The sequence below is a fragment of the Lutra lutra genome, chromosome 14 (assembly GCF_902655055.1).
Source record: "Lutra lutra chromosome 14, mLutLut1.2, whole genome shotgun sequence".
In the NCBI taxonomy this organism is placed as follows: Eukaryota; Metazoa; Chordata; class Mammalia; order Carnivora; family Mustelidae; genus Lutra; species Lutra lutra.
The window spans coordinates 53,254,595-53,279,237 of NC_062291.1; the positions used below are offsets into that span (position 1 = coordinate 53,254,595).

Genomic DNA, 24,643 nt, shown 5'->3' on the forward strand with positions numbered 1-24,643 from the left:
TCTTTTTTTAATTGTTTCTTTTTTTTTTTTCTTTCTGAACCTCTTTTTATCCCCTTTATCCCCCCTCACATTTGGGATCTCTTCTGATTTGGCTAAAGCATATTTTCCTGGGGTTCTTGCCACCCTTTTAGTATTTTACTTGCTCCTTCATATACTCTTATCTGGACAAAATGACAGGGTGGAAAAATTCGCCACAAAAGAAAGAACAAGAGGCAGTACCAAAGGCTAGGGACCTAATCAATACAGACATTGGTAATATGTCAGATCTAGAGTTCAGAATGACGATTCTCAAGGTTCTAGCCAGGCTCGAAAAAGGCATGGAAGATATTAGAGAAACCCTCTCGGGAGATATAAAAGCCCTTTCTGGAGAAATAAAAGAACTAAAATCTAACCAAGTTGAAATCAAAAAAGCTATTAATGAGGTGCAATCAAAAATGGAGGCTCTCACTGCTAGGATAAATGAGGCAGAAGAAAGAATTAGCGATATAGAAGACCAAATGACAGAGAATAAAGAAGCTGAGCAAAAGAGGGACAAACAGCTACTGGACCACGAGGGGAGAATTCGAGAGATAAGTGACACCATAAGATGAAACAACATTAGAATAATTGGGATTACAGAAGAAGAGGAAACAGAGAGGGGAGCAGAAGGTATATTGGAGAGAATTATTGGAGAGAATTTCCCCAATATGGCAAAGGGAACAAGCATCAAAATCCAGGAGGTTCAGAGAACCCCCCCTCAAAATCAATAAGAATAGGTCCACACCCTGTCACCTAATAGTAAAATTTACAAGTCTTAGTGACAAAGAGAAGATCCTGAAAGCAGCCCGGGAAAAGAAGTCTGTAACATACAATGGTAAAAATATTAGATTGGCAGCAGACTTATCCACAGAGACCTGGCAGGCCAGAAAGAGCTGGCATGATATATTCAGAGTACTAAATGAGAAAAACATGCAGCCAAGAATACTATATCCAGCTAGGCTATCACTGAAAATAGAAGGAGAGATTAAAAGCTTCCAGGACAAACAAAAACTGAAAGAATTTGCAAATACCAAACCAGCTCTACAGGAAATATTGAAAGGGGTCCTCTAAGCAAAGAGAGACCCTAAAAGTAGTAGATCAGAAAGAAACAGAGACAATATACAATAACAGTCACCTTACAGGCAATACAATGGCACTAAATTCATATCTCTCAATACTTACCCTGAATATTAATGGGCTAAATGCCCCAATCAAAAGACACAGGGTATCAGAATGGATAAAAAACAAAACCCATCTCTATGTTGCCTACAAGAAACTCATCTTAAACCCGAAGACACCTCCAGATTTAAAGTGAGGGGGTGGAAAACAATTTACTATGCTAATGGACATCAGAAGAAAGCAGGAGTGGCAATCCTTATTTCAGATCAATTAGATTTTAAGCCAAAGACTATAATAAGAGATGAGGAAGGACACTATATCATACTCAAAGGAACTGTCCAACAAGAAGATCTAACAATTTTAAATATCTATGCCCCTAACGTGGGAGCAGCCAACCATATAAACCAATTAATAACAAAATCAAAGAAACACATTGGCAATAATACAATAATAGTAGGGGACTTTAACACTCCCCTCACTGAAATGGACAGATCATCCAAGCAAAAGATCAACAAGGAAATCAAGGCCTTAAATGACACACTGGACCAGATGGACATCACAGATATATTCAGAACATTTCATCCCAAAGCAACAGAATACACATTCTTCTCTAGTGCACATGGAACATTCTCCAGAATAGATCACATTCTTGGTCCTAAATCAGGTCTCAACCGTTATCAAAAGATTGGAATCATTCCCTGCATATTTTCAGACCACAATGCTCTGAAGCTAAAACTCAATCACAAGAGGAAATTTGGAAAGAACCCAAATACATGGAGACTAAACAGCATCCTTCTAAAGAATGAATGGGTCAACCAGGAAATTAAAGAAGAATTGAAAAAATTCATGGAAACAAATGATAATGAAAACACAACGGTTCAGAATCTGTGGGACACAACAAAGGCAGTCCTGAGAGGAAAATATATAGCAGTACAAGCCTTTCTCAAGAAACAAGAAAGGTCTCAGGTACACAACCTAACCCTACACCTAAAGGAGCTGGAGAAAGAACAAGAAAGAAACCCTAAACCCAGCAGAAGAGAAATCATAAAGATCAGAGCAGAAATCAATGAAATAGAAACCAAAAAAAACAATAGAACAAATCAACGAAACTAGGAGCTGGTTCTTTGAAAGAATTAATAAGATTGATAAACCCCTGGCCAGACTTATCAAAAAGAAAAGAGATAGGACCCAAATAAATAAAATCATGAATGAAAGAGGAGAGATCACAACGAACACCAAAGAAATACAGACAATTATAAGAACATACTATGAGCAACTCTCCGCCAACAAATTTGACAATCTGGAAGAAATGGATGCATTCCTAGAGACATATAAACTACAACAACTGAACCAGGAAGAAAAAGCCTGAACAGACCCATAACCAGTAAGGAGATTGAAACAGTCATCAAAAATCTCCAAACAAACAAAAGCCCAGGGCCAGATGGCTTCCCGGGGGAATTCTACCAAACATTTAAAGAAGAACTAATTCCTATTCTCCTGAAACTGTTCCAAAAAATAGAAATGGAAGGAAAACTTCCAAACTCATTTTATGAGGCCAGCATCACCTTGATCCCAAAACCAGACAAGGATCCCATCAAAAAAGAGAACTACAGACACATATCCTTGATGAACACAGATGCAAAAATTCTCACCAAAATACTAGCCAATAGGATTCAACAGTACATTAAAAGGATTATTCACCACGACCAAGTGGGATTTATTCCAGGGCTGCAAGGTTGGTTCAACATCCGCAAATCAATCAATGTGATACAACACATTAATAAAAGAAAGAACAAGAACCATATGATACTCTCCATAGATGCTGAAAAAGCATTTGACAAAGTACAGCATCCCTTCCTGATCAAAACTCTTCAAAGTGTAGGGATAGACGGCACATACCTCAATATTATCAAAGCCATCTATGAAAAACCCACCGCAAATATCATTCTCAATGGAGAAAAACTGAAAGGTTTTCCACTAAGGTCAGGAACACGGCAGGGATGTCTGTTATCACCACTGCTATTCAACATAGTAGTAGGAGTCCTAGCCTCAGCAATCAGACAACAAAAGGAAATTAAAGGCATCCAAATTGGCAAAGAAGAAGTCAAACTATCACTCTTCGCAGATGATATGATACTATATGTGGAAAACCCAAAAGACTCCACTCCAAAACTGCTAGAACTTGTACAGGAATTCAGTAAAGTGTCAGGATATAAAATCAATGCACAGAAATCAGTTGCATTTCTCTACACAACAACAAGACAGAAGAAAGAGAAATTAAGGAGTCCATCCCATTTACAATTGCACCCAAAACTATAAGATACCTAGGAATAAACCTAACCAAAGAGACTAAGAATCTATACACAGAAAACTATAAAGTACTCATGAAAGAAATTGAGGAAGACACAAAGAAATGGAAAAATGTTCCATGTTCCTGGATTGGAAGAATAAATATTGTGAAAATGTCTATGCTACCTAAAGCAATCTACACATTTAATGCAATTCCTATCCAAGTACCATCCATTTTTTTTCAAAGAAATGGAACAAATAATCCTAAAATTTATATGGAACCAGAAAAGACCTCGAATAGCCAAAGCAATATTGAAAAAGAAAGCCAAAGTCGGTGGCATCACAATTCTGGACTTCAAGCTCTATTACAAAGCTGTCATCATCAAGACAGCATGGTACTGGCACAAAAACAGACACATAGATCAATGGAACAGAATAGAGAGCCCAGAAATGGACCCTCAATTCTATGGTCAACTAATCTTCGACAAAGCAGGAAAGAATGTCCAATGGAAAAAAGACAGCCTCTTCAATAAATGGTGTTGGGAAAATTGGACAGCCACATGCAGAAAAATGAAATTGGATCATTTCCTTACACCACACACGAAAATAGACTCAAAATGGATGAAGGACCTCAATGTGAGAAAGGAATCCATCAAAATCCTTGAGGAGAACACAGGCAGCAACCTCTTTGACCTCAGCCACAGCAACTTCTTCCTGGGAAGAAGGCAAGGGAAGCAAGGGCAAAAATGAACTATTGGGATTTCATCAATATCCAAAGCTTTTGCACAAAAAAGGAAACAGTTAACAAAACCAAAAGACAACTGACAGAATGGGAGAAGATATTTGCAAATGACATATCAGATAAAGGGCTAGTGTCCAAAGTCTATAAAGAACTTAGCAATCTCAACACCCAAAGAACAAATAATCCAATCAAGAAATGGGCAGAGGACATGAACAGACATTTCTGCAAAGAAGACATCCAGATGGCCAACAGACACATGAAAAAGTGCTCCACATCACTCGGCATCAGGGAAATACAAATCAAAACCACAATGAGATATCATCTCACACCAGTCAGAATGGCTAAAATGAACAAGTCAGGAAATGACAGATGCTGGCGAGGATGCGGAGAAAGGGGAACCCTCCTACACTGTTGGTGGGAATGCAAGCTGGTGCAACCACTCTGGAAAACAGCATGGAGGTTCCTCAAAATGTTGAAAATAGAACTACCCTATGACCCAGCAATTGCACTGCTGGGTATTTACCCTAAAGATACAAACGTAGTGATCCGAAGGGGCACGTGCACCCGAATGTTTATAGCACCAATGTCTACAATAGCCAAACTATGGAAAGAACCTAGATGTCCCTCAACAGATGAATGGATAAAGAAGATGTGGTATATATACACAATGGAATACTATGCAGCCATCAAAAGAAATGAAATCTTGCCATTTGCGACGACGTGGATGGAACTAGAGGCTATCATGCTTAGCGAAATAAGTCAATTGGAGAAAGACAACTATCATATGATCTCCCTGATATGAGGGAGAGGAGATGCAACATGGGGGGGTTAAGGGGGTAGGAGAAGAGTAAATGAAACAAGATGGGATTGGGAGGGAGACAAACCATAAGTGACTCTTAATCTCACAAAACAAACTGAGGGTTGATGGGGGGAGGGGGGTTGGGAGAGGGGGGGTGGGGTTATGGACATTGGGGAGGGTATGTGCTATGGTGAGTGCTGTGAAGTGTGTAAACCTGGCGATTCACAGACCTGTACCCCTGGGGATGAAAATATATTATATGTTTATAAAAAATAAAATTAAAAAAAAAAACATAAAAAATTTTTAAAAAATATGACTGAGAATTCAAAATGACTCCTTGATCCATGAGCTGCGGGCATGAAGATAGTGCTCAATTCATTCTCCATCAGAGTTCCCGAGTGACCAGGTGCGTTGTCAGTGAGCAGTAATATTTTGAAAGACATCTTTTTTCTGAGCAGTAGCTCTCCACATTGGGCTTAAAATACTCAGTAAATCATGTTGTAAACGGGTGTGCTGTCACCCAGGCTTTATTATTCCATTTATAGAGCACAGGCAGAGTAGATCTAGCATAATTTTTAAGGGCCCTAGAATTTTCAGAATGGTCAACAAGCATCGCCCTCAACTTAGAATCACCAGCTTCATTAGCCCCTAGAAAGGGAATCAGCCTATCTTTTGAAACCAGTATTTACTTCTCCTTTCTATGAACATTTTAGATGACTCTTCCTCCAGTAGAAGCCTATTTCATCTGAAATAACACTGAAACACCTGTTGCTTAGTGCAGCCACCTTCTTTTTTTTTTTTTTAAAGATTTTATTTATTTATTTGACAGAGAGATCACAAGCAGGCAGAGAGGCAGGCAGAGAGAGGAGGAAGCAGGCTCCCTGCTGAGCAGAGAGCCCGATGTGATGCGGGGCTCGATCCCAGGACTCTGAGATCATGACCTGAGCCGAAGGCAGCAGCTTAACCCACTGAGCCACCCAGGCGCCCCAGCCACCTTCTTGAATTAACGGACCTAAATCTTCTGGATAACTTGCTACAGCTTCTTCATTAACAATCACTGCTTCCCTTGCACTTTTAGGTTATGGAGATGGCTTCTTTCTTTAAGCCTCATGATGTAACCTCTACTGGCTTCCTACATTTCTCTAGCTTCCTCACTTCTCCCAGCCTTTATAGAATTGCAGAGAGTTAGGGTCTCGCTCTGGATTAGGTTTTGGCTTAAGGAAATGTTGTGGCTGGTTTGATCCTCTATCCAGATCTCTAAAACTTTCTCTATATCAGCAGTAAGGCTGTTTTGTTTTCTTATCATTTGTGTGTTCACTGGAATAGCACTTTTAATTTCCGTCAAGAACTTTTCCTCTGTAGTCACAACTTGGCTCTTTGGTGCGAGAAGCCTCGTTTTCAGCTTATTTCATACATCAGTTTATCTTCTTCCCTAAGCCAAATCACTTCTGATTTTTGATATAAAGTGAGAGGTGTAACTCTTGCTTTCATTTGAATACTTAGAAGCCATTATAGGGTTTTTAGTTGGCCTAATTTCAATACTGTTGTGTCTCAGGGACTAGAGATGCCCATGGGGAAGGAGAGACATGGGAGAACAGTCGGTCCGTGAAGCAGTCAGAACACACACATTTATCAATTATGTTTGCCATTATTTATGGGTGTGGTTCGTGGTGTCCCAAAAACAATTGTAGTTGTAACTTCAAAGATCATTGATTATAGATCACCATAGTAATAATGATGAAAAAGTTTGAAATATTGCATGAATTATCAAAATGTGACACAGAGACACATAGTAAGCAAATGCTTTGGGAAAGTAGTGTTGATAGACTTGATCCAGGTTTTCCCAAACCTTCAATTTGTAAAAATGCAGTATCTGCAAAATGCGGTAAAGAGTGATAAAAGGAGGCATGCCTCTCTTTCCCACAGATCTGTCCTTCTATTAGTTTTGCACAACAGTTACTACATAACAGTGACATAATGATAATCCTGTAAGTTAGGGAAGATCCTTTATTTTGGCATGAGAAACATGCTTTTGCCTAGTGAGTGTTGATTCCTTTTCTGGTCACTCACAGATCGTATTCTTATAAAACCCAGTCTAGAATTTTCAAGTTTTTACACATTCTTAAGTCATATACCCTCTGTTTATGGTGAGATGTCAAAGTTTGCCTGTTCTCCTGAACTTGGAAATAAAGCTTTTACGTTGTTTATTTTGTAGTCTGTGGGAGGATTCTGTGATTCCCATTATGCTTCATTCACATTTAGAGCGGAAGTAGCTGTTACATTTTGCCATTGTTTTGGCCCAGCCTTCCATGAATCTTGGTTCCCTATTCCTGTTGTTGTCTTGGTTCAGACTTTGTTTCCTCTGATATAAAGGCCCTCCAAGGCCTGGTTTCACTTCTAGTTTTCCTCCCTGTAGCCTCTTCTCTACACTGCTGATGGAGTAATCTTCTAAACATCCAGATGTGATCATGTCGCTCCCTGCTTAGAAGTCCTCAGTGATTTTTCCCTTCTCCTTCCACCCAGCACATCAGATCTGCTTCATAGCTTGAGGGTTTCGTGATATGTCTCCTGCCTTCTTTCCAGTCTCATCTAAACTGGGCCATTCTCCATTTCTGATTTTGGTTCAACCACACTGCTCCCTAAATCCTGTGTTGCTCAGTCTGAGGTAACAGTTAGCTGTCTTTGACAGTTATCAGTGAAAAAACAAAACCTGCCCTTGGTATGTTAATTTATTGAAGATATTTAAAGCTAAGTCAACATAGCTTCATTCCTGGGAGGCCATTCATTGATCTCATTTTATAAATTTGTTATTTTTATTAATTGCTGTGTATAAATGAAATATATATATACGAAATATATATATAAACGAAATATATAGTGACCAAATTTGACATTTGTTCCCACTAGTATTTAAGATGTTCTATAGCACAAAACAGCCAAGTAGCAAACTTGGCCCAAGTATTTAATAAAATTCTTATTTAATTATCCTAATATTTATAGTAAGGAATGATTTACTTTTACAAATATATAGTTTATTTTGCTTTTATTTTCCTAAATCAACATACTAGTTCTGTGAATTTGAGTGTATTGCTACAATTTACCAAGATTTTGCAACTATTAGAGATTTGAATTGATAGCTGCAAAATGGACTTGTTGATTGAATCAGTTACTCATTATTTTTTTTATTATTCAGAGATTCCACAAGTGAGCTAAACAATGTTCTTTGGGACCTTCTTTTATTGAGAAGGAGTAGAGGAAGAAGTAGGAAAATAAACTATTGAGTTTTTCCTAGATTGCTAGGACACCATTTCCTTAGAATACACTTAGTTTTTCTCCTTATGTTGATTTCCTCTACTTACATGAGTTGTTCCTAAAGCTATCAAATTTCATTCAGCATATATTTGTAAAAGACGAGAAGGTAATAGTCACAAAGGGTTGTTGTGGAAACAAGCTGATATGTGTAACATACCTACTGTCACAAGATAAATTCTTAATAAGTGATAGCTACTATATTAGAGACTTTGATATATGGTGGTTTAAGGATACAGACTTCAGGGTCATTCAGAGTTTGAATTCCTGCTTACCATCTCTGTGAACTTGGGCTTGGTACTTCAGTTTCCTTATTTATAAAGTGGGGTGTAAATATATATCTCATAGGAATGGTATATGAAGGTACTTAATATAGCACCAAGCCTGTAACAAGTACGCAGTAAGTGACTTGTTTTACTATGCCGCTGTCATAGGAATAGTCATTTGTTGAGCCAATCATCACGTTGTAGGTTTTGTACAAGACCCTAGATGATACATGTTTATGATTCTGAAACCGGATTCGTATCGTACACATATAAGATGATTTTAATTAGGCAATATATATAATAGGCTGGATCACGTAGACTAATCCTAGCAGAAATATTAATCAGTCTTCACTGAGCCTAAATCTAGTCAGTACACAAGCAAAATTTCTACTTGTGGCCCTATGAGAATGAATCGGTTGGCCCATTTATCTCTAGGAGAGTAGGAAATGTGGGAGAGTCAGTTCTTGGTAATCGTGAATGTTTTTGCTACATGGCGTATGAGCTGATTCTGAAAAGGCAAATGGAAATCAATTCAGTGGATTAGGAAGGAGGAGAGGAAAAGGAAACTATTGGGAAAGCAAAGAAATTAGATTTAGAGTAAAGGAGTGAATATTAAGGAAGAAGTTGTATTCTTTTTTTTTTTTTAAGATTTTATTTATTTATTTGACAGAGAGAGAGATCACAAGTAGGCAGAGAGTCAGGCAGAGAGAGAAGGGGAAGCAGGCTCCCTGCTGAGCAGAGAGCCAGACGCGGGGCTGGATCCCAGGACACTGAGATCGTGACCTGAGCTGAAGGCAGCGACTTAATCCACTGAGCCACCCAGGTGCCCCAAGAAGTTGTATTCTATTAAACATCAGTAAGCTGGAAAGAGAGCTGAGAATAAACCTTGAGGTAGCTATATAACTGAATATTGGCCTGGTAGTATTTTATTTATAATTATAAAATACAAATGAATTACATATTACGGACCTTATGGTTATTATTTTGTGAAAAGTGTGTTAATGGATAGATTCTGTGCTATAGGAAGATTGCACTATTAGATGCACCTGTGGATTCCTAAGGGCTTAGTGTTATCTTTTTCTCCCCCCATCACCTTTTTAACCCAAACTCATCACCTCACCCATCTCCCTTCTGCTAACCGTCAGTTTGTTCTCTATAGTTAAGAGTATTTCTTGGTTTGCCTCGCTTTCCTTTTTCCCTTTGCTCATTTGTTTTGCTTCTAAAATTCCACATATGAGTGAAATCAAATGATGTTTGTCTTTCTCTGACTTATTTCACTTAGGATAATGCTCTTGAGCTCTATCCATGTGGTTGAAAATGGCAAGATTTCACACTTTTTGTGGCTGAGTAATATTCCAATGTGTACTTATGCCACATCTTTTTTTTTTTTTAAGATTTTATTTATTTATTAGACCGAGATCACAAGTAGACAGAGAGGCAGGCAGAGAGAGAGAGGAGGAAGCAGGCTTCCCACCGGGCAGAGAGCCCGACGCAGGGCTCGATCCCAGGACCCTGGGATCATGACCCGAGCTGAAGGCAGAAGCTTTAACCCACCGAGCCACCCAGGCGCCCCATGCCACATCTTCTTTATCCATTCACCAGTCAGTGGGCATTTGAGGTCTTTTCATAATTTGGCTGTAGTAGATAATGCTTCTGTAAACATAAGGGTGTATGTATCCCTTTGAATTAGTATTTTTGTCTTCTTTGGGTAAAAACCTAGTAGTGTGATTGATGGGTGGAGTAGCTCTATTCTGAACTTTTTGAGGAGCCTCTATACTGTTTTCCAGAGTGGCTATAGCAATTTACATTCCCACCAACAGTATAAGAGCGTTCCCCTTTCTCCACATCCTCTCCAACACCTATTGTTTCTTGTGTTTTTGTTGGCCATTCTGACAGGTACAAAGGGATACCTCATTGTAGTTTTGCTTTGCATTTCGTTCATAAGTGATGTTGAGCATCTTTTCATATGTCCATTGGCCATCTGTATGTCCTCTTCGGAAAAATGTCTGTTCATGTCTTCTGCCCATTTTTAATTGGATTATTCATTTTTGGGTGTTGAGTTTTATAAGTTCTTATAGATTGGGGTACTCACCCTTTATCAGATATGTCATTTGCAGATATCTTCTCCTATTCCATAGGTTACCTTTTAGTTTTATTGATTGTTTCCTTTGCTGTGCAGAAGCTTTTAATGTTATTGAAGTTGCAGTAGTTTACTTTTGCTTTTGTTTCCCTTGCCTCCTGAGACGTGTTTATTAGAAGTTGCTGCCGAGGCCAGAGGTTCCTGCCTGTGTTTTCAAGGATCTTTCATCCATTTTGAATTTATTTTTGTGTGTGGTGTAAGAAAGTGGTCCAGTTTCATTCTTCTGCATGTGGCTGTCCAAATTTCCCAACACCATTTGTTGAAGAGACTGTCTTTTATCCATTGGATACTCTTTCCTGCTTTGTCGCAAGTTAGTTAACCATACATTTGTGGGTTTATTTCTCGGTTCTTGATTCTGTTCCATTGATCTATGTGTCTGTTTTCATGCCAGCACCATACTGTCTTGATCACTACAGGTTTGTGATACAACTTGAAGTCTGAAATTTTGATGCCTCCAGGTTTGCTTTGCTTTTTCAAGATTGCTTTAGGTATTCAAGGTCTTTGGTATTTCCATACAAATTTTAGGATTGTTCTAGCTCTTTAGGGAGAAAAATGCTGTTGATATTTTGGTTGGGATTGCATTAAATATGTAGGTTGCTTTGGGTAGTATAAATACTTTAACAACATTTGTTGTTCCAGTCCATGTGCATAGAATATCTTTCTATTTCTTTGTGTCACCTTCAATTTCTTTCATTGGTGTTTTATAATTTTCAGAGTACAGGCTTTCACCTCTTTGGTTAGTTTTATGCCTAGATAGCTTATTATTTTTGGTACAATTCTAAATGGAATTGATTCCTGAATTTCTCTTTCTGCTGCTTCATTAGTGATATATGGAAATGCAACAGATTGCCGTACATTGATTTTGTGTCCTGCGACTTTACTGAATTAGTTTTTCAGTTCTAGCAGTTTTTTGGTGGAGTCTTTCAGGTTTTTTATGTTTACTATCATGTCATGTGCAAAGAGTAAAAGTGTTACATCTTTGCTGATTTGGATGTCTTTTATTTCTTTGTGTTGTCTGACTGCTGTGGCTAGGGCTTCCATTATTATGTTAAATAACAGTGGTGAGAGTGGACATTCCTGTCTTGTTCCTGACCATAGAGGAAAAGCTCTCCATTTTTCCCCATTTAGGATGATATTAGCTGTGGGTTTTTCACCTATCACCTTTTATTATATTAGCATTATCTTTTTTAATCCTGGTACACCCAAAGTATAGTCACGGCGCATAAAAAGAAATGAGCTCTAAAGAGTTTCTCTTTTTACCTGAACTGTTAAAGTTGCATCAAAAGAAAAGAAAACCTTCAAAGAATCAACATATGAAATTTCACATGCATGTTAACTATCGAAAATAATATTTGTGGAGCTCATAAAAATAGTGTTACCTAAACACAAAGGTAAAAGAGCCATTAACATGAGTGGAGCATGTACAGTGTACGAGGGGCCATGCCAGTTACTTGATACCCATTATCTCAGAGACACCTCATAGTAACCCCATAAGGAAGATAACTATTTAAATCCCTGTTTCCAAACTTTATCAATTTATCGGCATGATACAACTATTTTCATTTTATATTTAGAACAATTTGGTCCTAAAAAAGGTAAGTAAGTCAGTGTTACATATTTTATCTGTATATCATGTATCTATCATCAAATTAAAATCTCTGTTTAAGTGTTTATGATTTCTGCAATAAAACAGTTTAAATATAGCTAGTGGGAATTATACTGCAATGTTAACTTCTCTGTTTTTAGGGTTTGGACAGAGGATCCAAAGGCCAAATTTCCACTTTTAGCAGTTTTATTTCAACTGTTAACCAGAAGAAAGAAGCCGCTGAAAACAGAAGTTCACCTACACATCTTGTTTTCCCTAACATCAAGAATGGTAAAACAATAATGACTATTGAAAGTACACATAGTGTTTATATTTTGGCTGAAAAAATATTATCAAACTATTAAAAAGTAGTTTTTTGGTAGGTGAAATTAATTAATACAATATGAAAAAGAAATAAGCTGTATAAATATTTACACAAAGGAGCAAAATTGTTATTTTTAGGTGACTGTTACCTAGGGTAAGGTATGAATGACATACAAAGCTTGTGAATAATAGAATTTGGTTAGGCAGCCAGACACCATACAAATATATGAAAATTCAGTAGATTTCCTTTATTTGAAGAATAATCAATTAGCAGACTTGATGGAAAATAATGAAATACTTAGAAATAAACCTAAAAGAAAGTGAGCTAAACCTGTATGAAAAACTTTATCAAAAGACTAAAAGGTCATGGGATGGAAAAAACATGAAGGTGTCAGGTATACCCAGTTTACTCTCTATATTTAATACATTTTTCAGCAGTTTTGTGTGGGGAGCGGGTAGGATCTTATGACAATGATGGCCTATGTGATCTATAAGAATCAGTGTCCAAGAAGATGCAAGCAAATGTAATGAGAAAGCCCATTCCTCTGTAGTACATACATTATAAAGCTATTATATTTGCAGTGCTGCCACAAAGACAGCCAAATAGATCAGTAAAAAATGTAGTATATAAGTGGTATTCAATTATTCAAAAATGGAATTAGGATGACTAGTTAACCTATTAAAAATAATAACTTGGGATTTTTTTAAACTACAGAAGTACTAGAAGAAAACACAAGAGGTTGTTTATATATATTAAAAAAATCTCTTGGCATGATAATGCCAAAAGCCATAAAACAAAAAATTGACAAGTTTGAGTATATAAGAAAATTTAAAACTTCCATGGGAACTTTTTAAAATCATAAAGTATAAACATCTACAAATGTCATAGTCTGTGGAAAACATATCCTTGATCATAAAGACTATTAATAAAACAATAAAATCATCATCCCAATGAAGAAAAGGCAAGGGATCTGAACAGACTCATCAAAAGAGGAAATGTGAGCAATAACTACACATGTGAAAGGTTGCCCGATCTCACTTGTATTTAAAGAAGTACAAGTTACGGTAAGAAGTTAACATTTTCCTCTGCAGTTGCAGAGAATGAAAGGACTTATATCTGTGATGTTGTCTAAGGAATGTGAAAATTGGCACTTTTATGAATGAGTAGCTTGGAGTACTACGCCTCTATTAAGAAAAATGTGGTATGTGTATAAAGTGTCTAGAAGTGCCCACAGTACACTGTAAAATGAAAAACACAAGTTACATATAATAGGTAGACTATGACTCCAGGTTTTTAAGAGTAGGGAAACGTTTTATACTTCTTCGAGCATATAAAGAGGTATGGTAGGATGCCCACCAGTCAGTTTAATGGTTTCCTCAGGAAAGTAGAACTGGCTGTATATTATAAATATGCTTTATTTCTTTATACAACTCTGTATTGTTTTGTCACAGGAAATATCCATTACTTGCATAATTTTAAGTTCTCTTGGCCTATAACAAAAAAAATCTGTGAAGGTTTAAATGTCCCTATACCCCAAAAACACAAAATAAACCTAGAAATGTTTAAGGACATAGTTTTTGGTAAATTGCTTGTGTCCATAGCTGTGTGTGGCATAAATTATTCTCACACAGATTTTCAGTTGACACTCCATGCTTGTGCTAGACCCATATTCTGCACTTTTGCTGGTCAGTATTTACCTTATTTCATTTATCAACCTTTGCCTTTGATGACTTCTTTCTTCTTTTATTTATGCACTTATGGTGCGCGCACACGCGCACACGCGCGCACACACACATACACACACACATATTCTTTCACCTCAGGCTCACTCCAAGGAGCCACTAGTCAGTCCCCCAACCCACAACAAAACAAAGCAAAGCTGTAATTACGGTACCATTAAAGAAATAAAGAAAATGAGCCTATTTGATGGGGAGAGGAGTTGAGAGAAATGATACATATTTTAGACTTGTTAACTAGATAACAACTATAAATTTTATTTGTGTATTATTTGTGTATACGTTACTTTATTTAAGCCTTGCAACAATCACATAAAATAGAATAGATACTAGGATTCCTGTTATATTCATTTTCTATTTATGTATAACAAATTACCACAAACCTAATGGTTTAAAAGCAACACCCATTTATTAGCTGATGGCTCTTTAAGTCAGAGGTCTTGGTGAGTGTGGCTGGGTTTTCTGCTTAGGGTCTCACAGGGTGTTGGCTGGGCTGGACTCTGGGAAGAATCCTCCTCCAAGCCTCTTCAGGTTGTGGGCAGAATCCCCGAGGACTACCAGCGGGGGGCTGCTCTCAGCCCCTAAACAGACCGTTTACACAGTCTGCCACCTCCACCCACAGACCTCGAAGTGCTGTAGCTTCCTGTTTGAAGGCCAGCAGCAGGAGCCCTCGTGTTGAATTCCCTCATGTTTCCAGTCTCTCTGACTTTGTCTTTTGCAGCCAGTGGGAGAAAATTCTGTGCTTCTAAAGGTCTCATGTCATTAGGTTTTGCCTACCTGGATAATCTCCCTATTTTAACATCAACCAGTTATTTATATCTACACAGTCCCTTTTGTCACGAAATATAATGTAATCCTGACAGAACACCAGAAAGCTGAGATTCATGGGGGCCATCTTAGTTTCTTTTTATCATACCATGTTATAAGTATGGAAACAGGCTGAGAGAGGGTAAATGATTTGGCTGGGGTCACTGTTAAGTGTTAGAACCAAAATCCAGTCCATATTTTGTGACAACAAAACTCTTGTTCCTCTATCTGACAGATAGAGGAAATTCCTGATTGACTTGTTTCTCTTTCCTGATTAATCATATCATATTAATCATACAACTCTAATTACATCATCTTCATACTCCCTAATGCTTCCAAAATTAAATAAAAAATTTTTACCTTGACACTCAAGGACATTCAAAATATGACAGCTTTTCAATGTTAGCTCCCACTTTTCTCCTACATATAACTACATTTTAGCTATTATTTTGGATGCCTCATACCTTACCTCAGAGATTTTTCCAGCTTGTTCCCACTGCCTGGAATGCACTCTTCCCTCTTTTCTACCTGACACATCCTATCTATCCTTTAAAGCTACTTCTTTATTAAACCTTTGCTGATTCTCTCCAACCAGATATAGTTCTTCCCTTCTTTGACTTTCCAATTAGGTTTTCTTTTGTTATTACCTTTTATCAAGTCACCCAGTCTTATGTATTATCATTTGAATACTATAATCTCAGATGGTATGTTCCATGAAGGAATAAAACCTTGTAATCCCCTCAGGCTCTAGGCAGTTCCCTTGTCCAGTAGTGATTTTTAGAAGTATAGTTGACCAGTTAGTTGACTCTTGAATGACATAGGTTTGAACTGCATAGGTCTACTTATATGCAGATTTTTTTCAATAAATACTGTACAATACAGTGAATGTATTTTCCTTGTGATTTTCTTAACATTTTATTTTCTCTAGCTTATTATTTTAAGACTTTGTTACATATAATGTACAAAAAATGTGTTAACCAACAGTTTATGTTATCAGGAAGGCTTCTAGTCAATAGTAGGCTATTAGTAATTAAGTTTTGGGGGAGTCAAAAGTTATATATGGATTTTCAACTGCATGAGGGTTGGTGCCCCTGACCCCCCACATTGTTAAAGGGTCAACTCTATTGCATAGAGTTAAACAAGAGAGAACCCAGGACAGAGGAAATAGCTCTCAGAGTCAATGTGCCAAAGAAGTGACAGCAGTCACAACAGCAGCTTCACACAGTGCTTACTCTGTGCCACTCATGGTTCTGAGTGTGGTACATATAGGAATTCATTTAGTCCTTACAACCACTGAAGGTTGGAATCCTTTTCCTATTTCAAAGGTAAGGAAACTTAAGCCACAGAGAGTTTTTTTTTTTTAAAGATTTTATTTATTTATTTGTCAGAGAGAGAGAGAGGGAGAGAGAGCAAGCACAGGCAGACAGAATGGCAGGCAGAGGCAGAGGGAGAAGCAGGCTCCCTGATGAGCAAGGAGCCCGATGTGGGACTCGATCCCAGGACGCTGGGATCATGACCTGAGCCGAAGGCAGCTGCTTAACCAACTGAGCCACCCAGGCGTCCCAGCCACAGAGAGTTTTAAGTGGCTTGCCCTGAGTGAACTTAACCTAGCTAATGAAATGGCAGACACAGAGAAAGGAAGAGAGCCAAGGGTAGTTTTGGATAATACCTTCATTAAAAGAAGAGTTGGTGAAAGAAAAGAAAGTGAGTCCTGAAGGAGGGAGATGAACAACGTTGGGCTGTAACTTAGAAATCCAGGAAAAAGCAGGGCACCTGGGTGTCTCAGTCAGTTAAGCATCCAACTCTTGGTTTTCGGCTCAGGTCATGATCTCATGGGTTGTGAGATCAAGCCCCACGTGGAGCCTTGCGTCAGGCTCCAGGTTCAGTGGGGAGTATACTTGAGATTTTCTCCCTCTGTCTATCCCCCAACTTGCACGCATGCATTCTCTCTCTTTCTCTAAAATAAATCTTTAAAAAAAAGGGGGGGGGGAGACAAATCAAGGGAAAAGAAAATTTAAAGAAGATGATATAGTGTCATTGCTAAGTGAGAACAAGAAGAGTAAGCACTGAGACAACAAAGCAAAGGATTTGTTGTTTAATGTGTTTATTGATGACTTTTAAGAGAACGGTTTCAGTAGGATGGTATGAGGAGAATTCAAACTGTAGAAGGTTAAGAGGCAGATTAATAGCAAGGCTATAGGGGCAATGTAGACTGCCCAGATTGAATTGAAGCTTAGCTTGTACTGAAAGAAAAGCAGGGTCTTGCAGAGCAGTGTGGTCAAGGAAAGGATCTCATACAGAGGGAGAAACTAAAGCTGCAGTAGGAAAATAGAATAATAAAATGAACTAGTAGAATAGAGAAGTGGTATGAGGATAGGACCAAAGAAAAATGCAAAGCGTAGGGGTTTGGATGTCAGCACCAGCAAGGTTACAAGAGCTCTCATTACTCACACTACAGAATTGAGGGAAGAGAGGAAGTAGGAAGAGGAAATGGAAGTAGAAAACTCAGTTCTTCTTGCCTTGAATTCACTAATCTCCTTGGAGGGTGTATCAGTTTCTTCCTGCTGCTGTAACATAGAACACAAACTTGATAGCTTAAAACAACAGAATTTTTTCTCTCATGGTTCTGGAGGCTAGAGATCTGAAATCCAGGCATTGGTAGAATTGGTTCCTTTTGAAGGTTCTCAGAATCCGTTCCATGCCTCTGTCCTAGCCTCTGGTAATTACCAGCAATCCTTGCTGTCCCTTGGCTTGTAGATGTGTCTCTGCAATCTCTGCCTCTCCCTTCACGTGGCATTTTCTCCTGTATGTCTTTCTGTGTCCAAGTTTCCCTTTTTTTGTAAGGATACCAGTCATTGAATTAGGACCTACCCTAATTCAGTATGTCTTCGTCTTAATTTGTTTGCATTTACCAATTGCCAAATAAGGTCACATTCACAAGTCATAAGAGTTAGGACTTCAAAATATCTTCAAACATATCTATTTCACAGACACAGTTCAGCCCACAACAGTGTTAAGAATCTTAAGAACATTGAGATGACTCCTATGGAGAATGATAGTCAAAAAGAAAGTCATGAATAGTTCTAACCTTTTCTGTTTGGACTGTTTGTTCAGATTCAATAGCTTTTGCTTCCATGCTGATTCCTTTATTCCATTTTGTCTATACTGAAATCCTGATGTCTGAACCAACTTCTTTGCTTACAACTTACCTGCCTCCTATTAGGTAGATGTGTTGACTCTGAATGAGTCCCCACCACTTGTCTGTTTCCCTCTCATCTGTGCCAGTCTTATGGAATCTAGACTCAGCCCCAACCTGAACTTGGAGTATTTGTATATACCACTCTAGAGGAATAGCTCTCTTAGCAGACTTCTTTTCCTTTATTGGAACTCCTAGTGCTGACTTCTCCTAGCCGTTCTGTCTGGATGTCCCCTGGATTCAGGTGCGACTTGGAGTTCCTATCTCAGGGCTGCTGCATAAAGAATTCCTTTACTGAATGGGAAGTTAGACTAAGTCTTTCCAGTGTAAGCATGTTTATAATTCCTTGATCTTTCAGGAAGCCTCTTTTACTTGCCAGTAAGATTGTTTCCTCAAAGATGCATCATTCTTGGCAGTTATTACAGTTTCCTCCCTCTTCTCTGGTAGCAGGACCTATGCTGGGTATTCTCTAACAGCTTGTCTTCCCATCTGATCTTCAAGTGGTATTAGAGAAGCTGCAAAAGCCCAGCGTGGGTTTACCTAACAGCTGAGGGATGCCTTTCCTCCCTGTAGATCACATGACTAGGTCTGCCTGTCGAGTTGGCTGTCCTTTTGGAGATCAGAGAAGTGTAGGAGTTTTACCTACTACAACAGCTGTTAGGGATGATACATCTTCAGAGAAACAATATAAATGGTAAGTAATGATGGAGGGGGGATTAGCACTACGTTCTCTCTTACTCTTTTGTATCTTCTTTCTAAAGTGATTATGCCCCCGTCAGACTTCTTTAAAACATCTTTAAACAGCACAAAACAGCTTTAAAAGAGATGAAGCAGTTTCTCCCCATCTCTTGTATAATGTCTTTGCACTCTTGGTAATTCAGAAGAGTAGACAGGAACTCTACTCGAGGTTTATCTCGAGGGCACTGTTTCTCTCCCAGCTCAGTGCCTTTCATGAGTTTACTCTAGAAGAGCCCTGATAGGATATAGTGAGCCCTGCAGTTTTCTGCCTAATTCTGGAGAAATACGTTCCATGATCTTTGCCACTCTGAAATAGCTCATGGAAAAACAAAGTGGTCTTTAGCTCAAGTGGGTGATTGGATCGGTGTGTGGTAGTGTCCTATGATTTCTACACAGGTGAAGTACCAAAGAGTTTTCACAGTTCCTCCAAGAGCAACTTTAGAGGCAGACAGAGAAACAAGCTGTTAGAAGAAACCCAGCGCAGAACTTGCCATCTGGGGAGAGAAAAAGACTTGAAATAGCTGCTTTAGGAATCTTACCCTAGAAGAAGTATCTCCAAAGCCTCAAATGACCCCATCTCCAGGTTTCTGTGGAGAATGAACTGATTTTAGTCTAAATCTTCAAAATCCTTCTCTGAGTCAGAGTGAGTACCTTGGACTTGACTTTCCTAACTGTGCCAGCAGGAGAAGAATATCTACCGAGAACTTAGAGTACCCCGCTGCATTTATTTGTTCACTTATCTGTCTCTTTACTAGTCTGGAGTAAATTCTTAAGCTTCTGTTTTAAAGAGGGCAGGTGCTCTTCTTTTTATTTTTTTATATTGAAGTTAATTTTTTGAATAGGTAACATTTGTGTGTCTCAAAGAATCAAAACTATAAAAATAGTATGTTTCAGATGTCTCCTTTTTATTTCTTCCCTGCTGTCTCACTATATTCTTTCTTGTGTTTCTTTATCCAGAGGAAAGCAAAAATAAATGTACATACATTCTCATTTCCTATCTCTTCTTAAAGAGAAGGTAACTGCATATACATTGTCCAGCACCTTGTTTTTAGTGTACCCTGGATATTTTTCTATATCAGTACATAAAGAGCTCCCTTATGCTTTTTTATAATTATACTCCACTCATAGGATGTATTATAAATTATTTAATAAAGATCCTATTAAAAGAAATGAATTGTGTCCATTCTTTTACTAACCAATGCCACAGTGAATAAATCTGTACATACGTCTTTTTGTGTTTCTGAGATATTCCTGGAAGTGGGATTGTTGGGTCTGAGAATAAATGCACCTACATTCTTCTTGAATTTTTAATTCATTTGTGTATCTCCAGGATCCACCCTCTATGCTACATAGAGTCTTTACTTAGGAAATAGTTTGCTGAATGAGGAAATGTATGGGAGACAGTTTTTCTGGATTTCTGGTCAGCTTTCTCTCCTGGAATGTCAGACCCATCTCTGTAATAAATTCTTCAGTATAAGGCATCTGTTCCACTAGAGGTAACCTTCTGGAAAAAGGACTTTTGAATATTTTTATAACTAGACCCATAAAAGAACATTTCACCTGTGTTTTTGTTGCAGTTTTACAAACATAAGCATCACTGGACTTAGTAAAAAGTACATCTCCCAAAACTAATGAATATATTACAATATATTTAGCTCTGGTGGCTAAAGTCCTGTGAGTCAGAGTTTTTTCCCCCTCTTTCTTCCTTTCTCTCTCCCACCTTCTATTTTATTTTTTGCCAAATGTTCAGAAAAGTCGCCCTATAGACAATGATGTAAACGCCACCTGTTATGACTAATCCACTCTGGTCTCCTTGTTTCAGTTGCTGCCACTACCGATGTAGTGAGGCATCCTTCAGTTTGTAGCTCATTTATTTCCTGCCTGGCACCCACACACTGTAAATTATGGTATTAAATAAGAACTGAACATTTGAGTTAATTACCACCAGTAAGTGTCATTGCGACCTTAGACATTACACTTAGCCCTCATGAGCCTTCATTTGCTCATTTATAGAATGAGGAATTGGGGCATTATGTGTTGTAAAATATCCTCTACTCCAAAGTTTTATGATTTAAAGTGTTTATTTTCAAACCTCTTGATTTTGTTTGATCCTTGTTGAGTTTTGTTTTGACATTTCATAATTTACCAGGTCCTACTTCCATGTAAATTTAGGATTCAGTTTTGCTACTTGTTTTTATACATGGTAGAAGGTTTGGCATTTTTCGATAGTGGAAAAAACATGGGTGTTGTAACTTATCCGGATGGGTTTGAATCCTGGCTCCATAACTTACGATCCTGGAAAAGTTATTTAACCTCTCTGTGCTCATTTTTTCCATCTGTAAAATAGCATAATAAAGAAGCTGCCTCATGGGGTTGTAAGGATAAATGAAAAAAGCATTTAAAAACATTAAGTTCCATGCCTTATGAAATTCAGTAAAAGTGAGTGATAATATTATAGGCAGCTAAGTTGTAGGGAAGGGATTGTGATGAGCAAGAGTTTCTATTACTCTTATTTCATGGGTAACTGCACAAATCTTTAAAAATTTAACACATCACATATATGGAATGTAATCAACAATAATATATGGTTTTAGTAATAATAAATGGAAAGCACAAGAAGTTGGTGCTAAAATTAAGAAAAAGAACATTATAAGCTCCTGTGAACCCACCCAGTTGCATTGCCCTTTCTGTCCAGAGGTAACTCCTATTCCTTTGATTTTTAAAAACTAATAGTTTTGTTGTCTTTATACGTTCCTATAAACAATATACCACTTAAATTATATGTGTAATTATACACACACACACACACACACACACACACACACTGCCTAGTTTTGAAAAACAGAATGGCAAGCACAAACCTTGGATATGTAAGGGACAGTGCCACAATTAGGTAAAAATATGATGGTCTGAACAGAGTCTCTGAATCAGATCTGCCTTCAGCTTTCACAAGAATGTATGAGTTCTTTCTGGGGAAGTCAGTGAGCCAAGGTCATGAGTGAGTCCTGGGAAACAAAGGACAACTATTGGCATATCTGACAGAGTTGTGATTTGTTGGACTATGTATGCATTAGATGTCTGGCAGAAATACGACTTCTCCAGCTCTCAGGAGTAGCCCAGGTTAAAGCAGTGAGGTGAACTAAGCACCCTCAGCTGATTCAGATAGCACAGCAAGAAATGGAGAACATTTATCACCCCACTAGCTAGACAAGCCAAAGTACGGGGAGAACAGTCTGTGCTGGGCTCACCTGTTCCTTCTATCTTCAGTTTAAAAAGAAGAGTAGAAAGGTAGTCAGGATCTTGGTGATGGCAGGCATCAAAATTACTCACTCTTAGGCCACTCTGTTCTCGTGTGTGCAGAGTATTGCCCTCACCTCCCTGTCCTTTGTATAAGGTATCTGTCTCTCTGGAAGCTTGTAGAACCCTTTCTTTGTCTGGACCTTCTGAAACTGTACAGAGCTGTGCTTGGTGTGGGTCTAGTTTCAACCCTTTTGCTACATGTTTAATAGGCCCTTTTTCATCTAGCATTCATGTCCTTGAATTTCAAAAAATTTCCTAGAAACTTTTTATTGATGGTTTCCTCCCATCTGTTTCTTTTATCCTTTCTTTCTGAATCTCTTATTATTCAAAAGCCAGACCTTCTGAATGTCTAGTTTTCTTATTTTTTTTTTCGCTTTTGTTTTCCATTTCTTTATCCTTTTGCTATATATTTTTGGGCTTTTCCTCAAAACCCTTCTACTAAATATTTTGTTTCTGCTAATATGGTTTTAATGAACAAGAATTATTTTTTCCCTTCTCTGAAATCTTTTTATTGATAGAACCCTCTTATTTCCTGGCTGTACTATCTTTTATTTTTATGTATGTATGCATGTATTTTAGTCTTGAGTGTTTTGGGGGGTATTGTTGTTGTTGTTTTATGCTTATCATGCCGTGAATTCATAGGGAATGGGTTCCAGCAGCTCAGGCTCCTTTCCACTGGTTCTTACAAAATGTGCTTTGCTGAGTGGGACAGGCTGGCGCTTCAGTTGGACCCAAGTACCTTTCTCTTCGGCATCCTTCTCTCTCTGATCATTTTCCTTCATGAGCTTCAAGAAGCTATCTCGGCTCTTTGAGTGCTTAATATGCTCAATATATACATTAATTCTCTTGGCAAGAATCTTGCTTTAACTTGGTTCTTTACAACAATGCCAACAGCAAGCTGGGTAACACTGTAGACTCTTCCGGTTTTGCCATCATAACATCTGTGGTGCATTCCTTTTTGAACAGTGCCCATTTCCTTGATGGCGACAATATTATCTTTCTTGTAGATTGGCATTTATGTGGCCAAAGGAACAATTGCATGTTTTCTAAAAGGCCTAGAGAACGTACAGTGGGTGCCTTTCCGCTTCCCCTATGAGTTGATGATTTTGGCAAATTACTGGAAGATGGTATTTTCAGTGAAATGCTAGTGATAGGTTTTTACATTTTTCCCCCCTTCCCTGCATGATTTCTGACTCTTCCAGGCAGCTCTTGTTTATTTGCTTTGGTTTCTACAAAATTGGAATCCCTTGAAGGCTTGTTCATTCATATGCTGGTGATTGATGCTGGCTTGAGGCTTGGACTTTAAATAGGTTCTAGCTGGAAAACCTGCTCCTGGCCTTTTCATGGACTGCTTGGCTTCCTCACAGCATGATGACTGGATTCCAAGGCCGAGCACCCCAAAAAGAGACAGCCAAGCAAAAGTTGTATTGCCTTTTATGACCTAGTCCTATAATATCACTCTGTCACAATTTTTCATTAGTGGGGATCCACTAGGGCTGGCCCATATTCCAAGGGAGAATAGTTAGACTCCATCTTTTCATGGAGGAATATAAAAGAATTTATGGACTTACTTTAAAACAACCGCATCATGTGAATATAAAATTCTGAAAGAGAATCCAGATCTTTTGACTCTTATTTTAGGACTTTCTCTTCTATCCTGTTGTAGGACAGGAAGTCATAACTAAAATCAGGTGTTTCGATGACATATGCATGGCGAGCTTCCATGCTGCTTCAATTTCTTGATCAGACGTCCCCATAAGAGTTCACTCTTGGAATTTTTTTTTTTAAACTTTTTGTTTGGTTTTTAAGTCCTATCCATTTTGTTCTTAAATAGTTTTAGAGATGGAAGTTAGAAATTATTAAACTAGTGATTTTCAAGCCTATTTTTATTTTTTATTTTCATAGCAAAATACTTTTTTGAATAGTAAATTTTCTCTTAGAGTGTCATTATATTAAGCAGAGAAAACTGAGCTGCTCTGAGTAAACCCGTCCACCAGCGCCAGTCCCATGAGGCGGCCCTTGAAGTTCTTTGGAACTTTGGGAACAACTGACTAAGGTTACCTCTTTTATTTTATAATGTCAAAATTGAGGTTTAAGGAGTTTCAGTGACATGTCTAAAGTTATGAATGTTAGTAACTGAGCCAACAACAGGAACCAAAAATAAGACCAAGCCCCTTATTTCCAAGGCTGGTGCTTTTTGTTGTTGTTGTTGTTACCTATCTGTTATTTATTTAATTACAAATTATTCATGATGAAGCTTAGAGTAGAGCATTT

General features: G+C 38.0%; 1 protein-coding gene and 1 pseudogene across 1 annotated transcript in view; one reads left to right on the forward strand and one right to left on the reverse strand.

Annotated features, from left to right (window-relative positions):
* The window catches only part of HECTD2 (HECT domain E3 ubiquitin protein ligase 2), an 80,358-nt gene that overhangs the window by 14,357 nt on the left and 41,358 nt on the right, over positions 1–24,643 (forward strand). The window contains 1 exon segment of the mRNA XM_047702878.1: positions 12,429–12,558. Within this exon segment, the coding sequence (XP_047558834.1) occupies positions 12,429–12,558 (130 nt within the window).
* LOC125085022 (60S ribosomal protein L21-like) lies at positions 22,993–23,483 on the reverse strand (annotated as a pseudogene).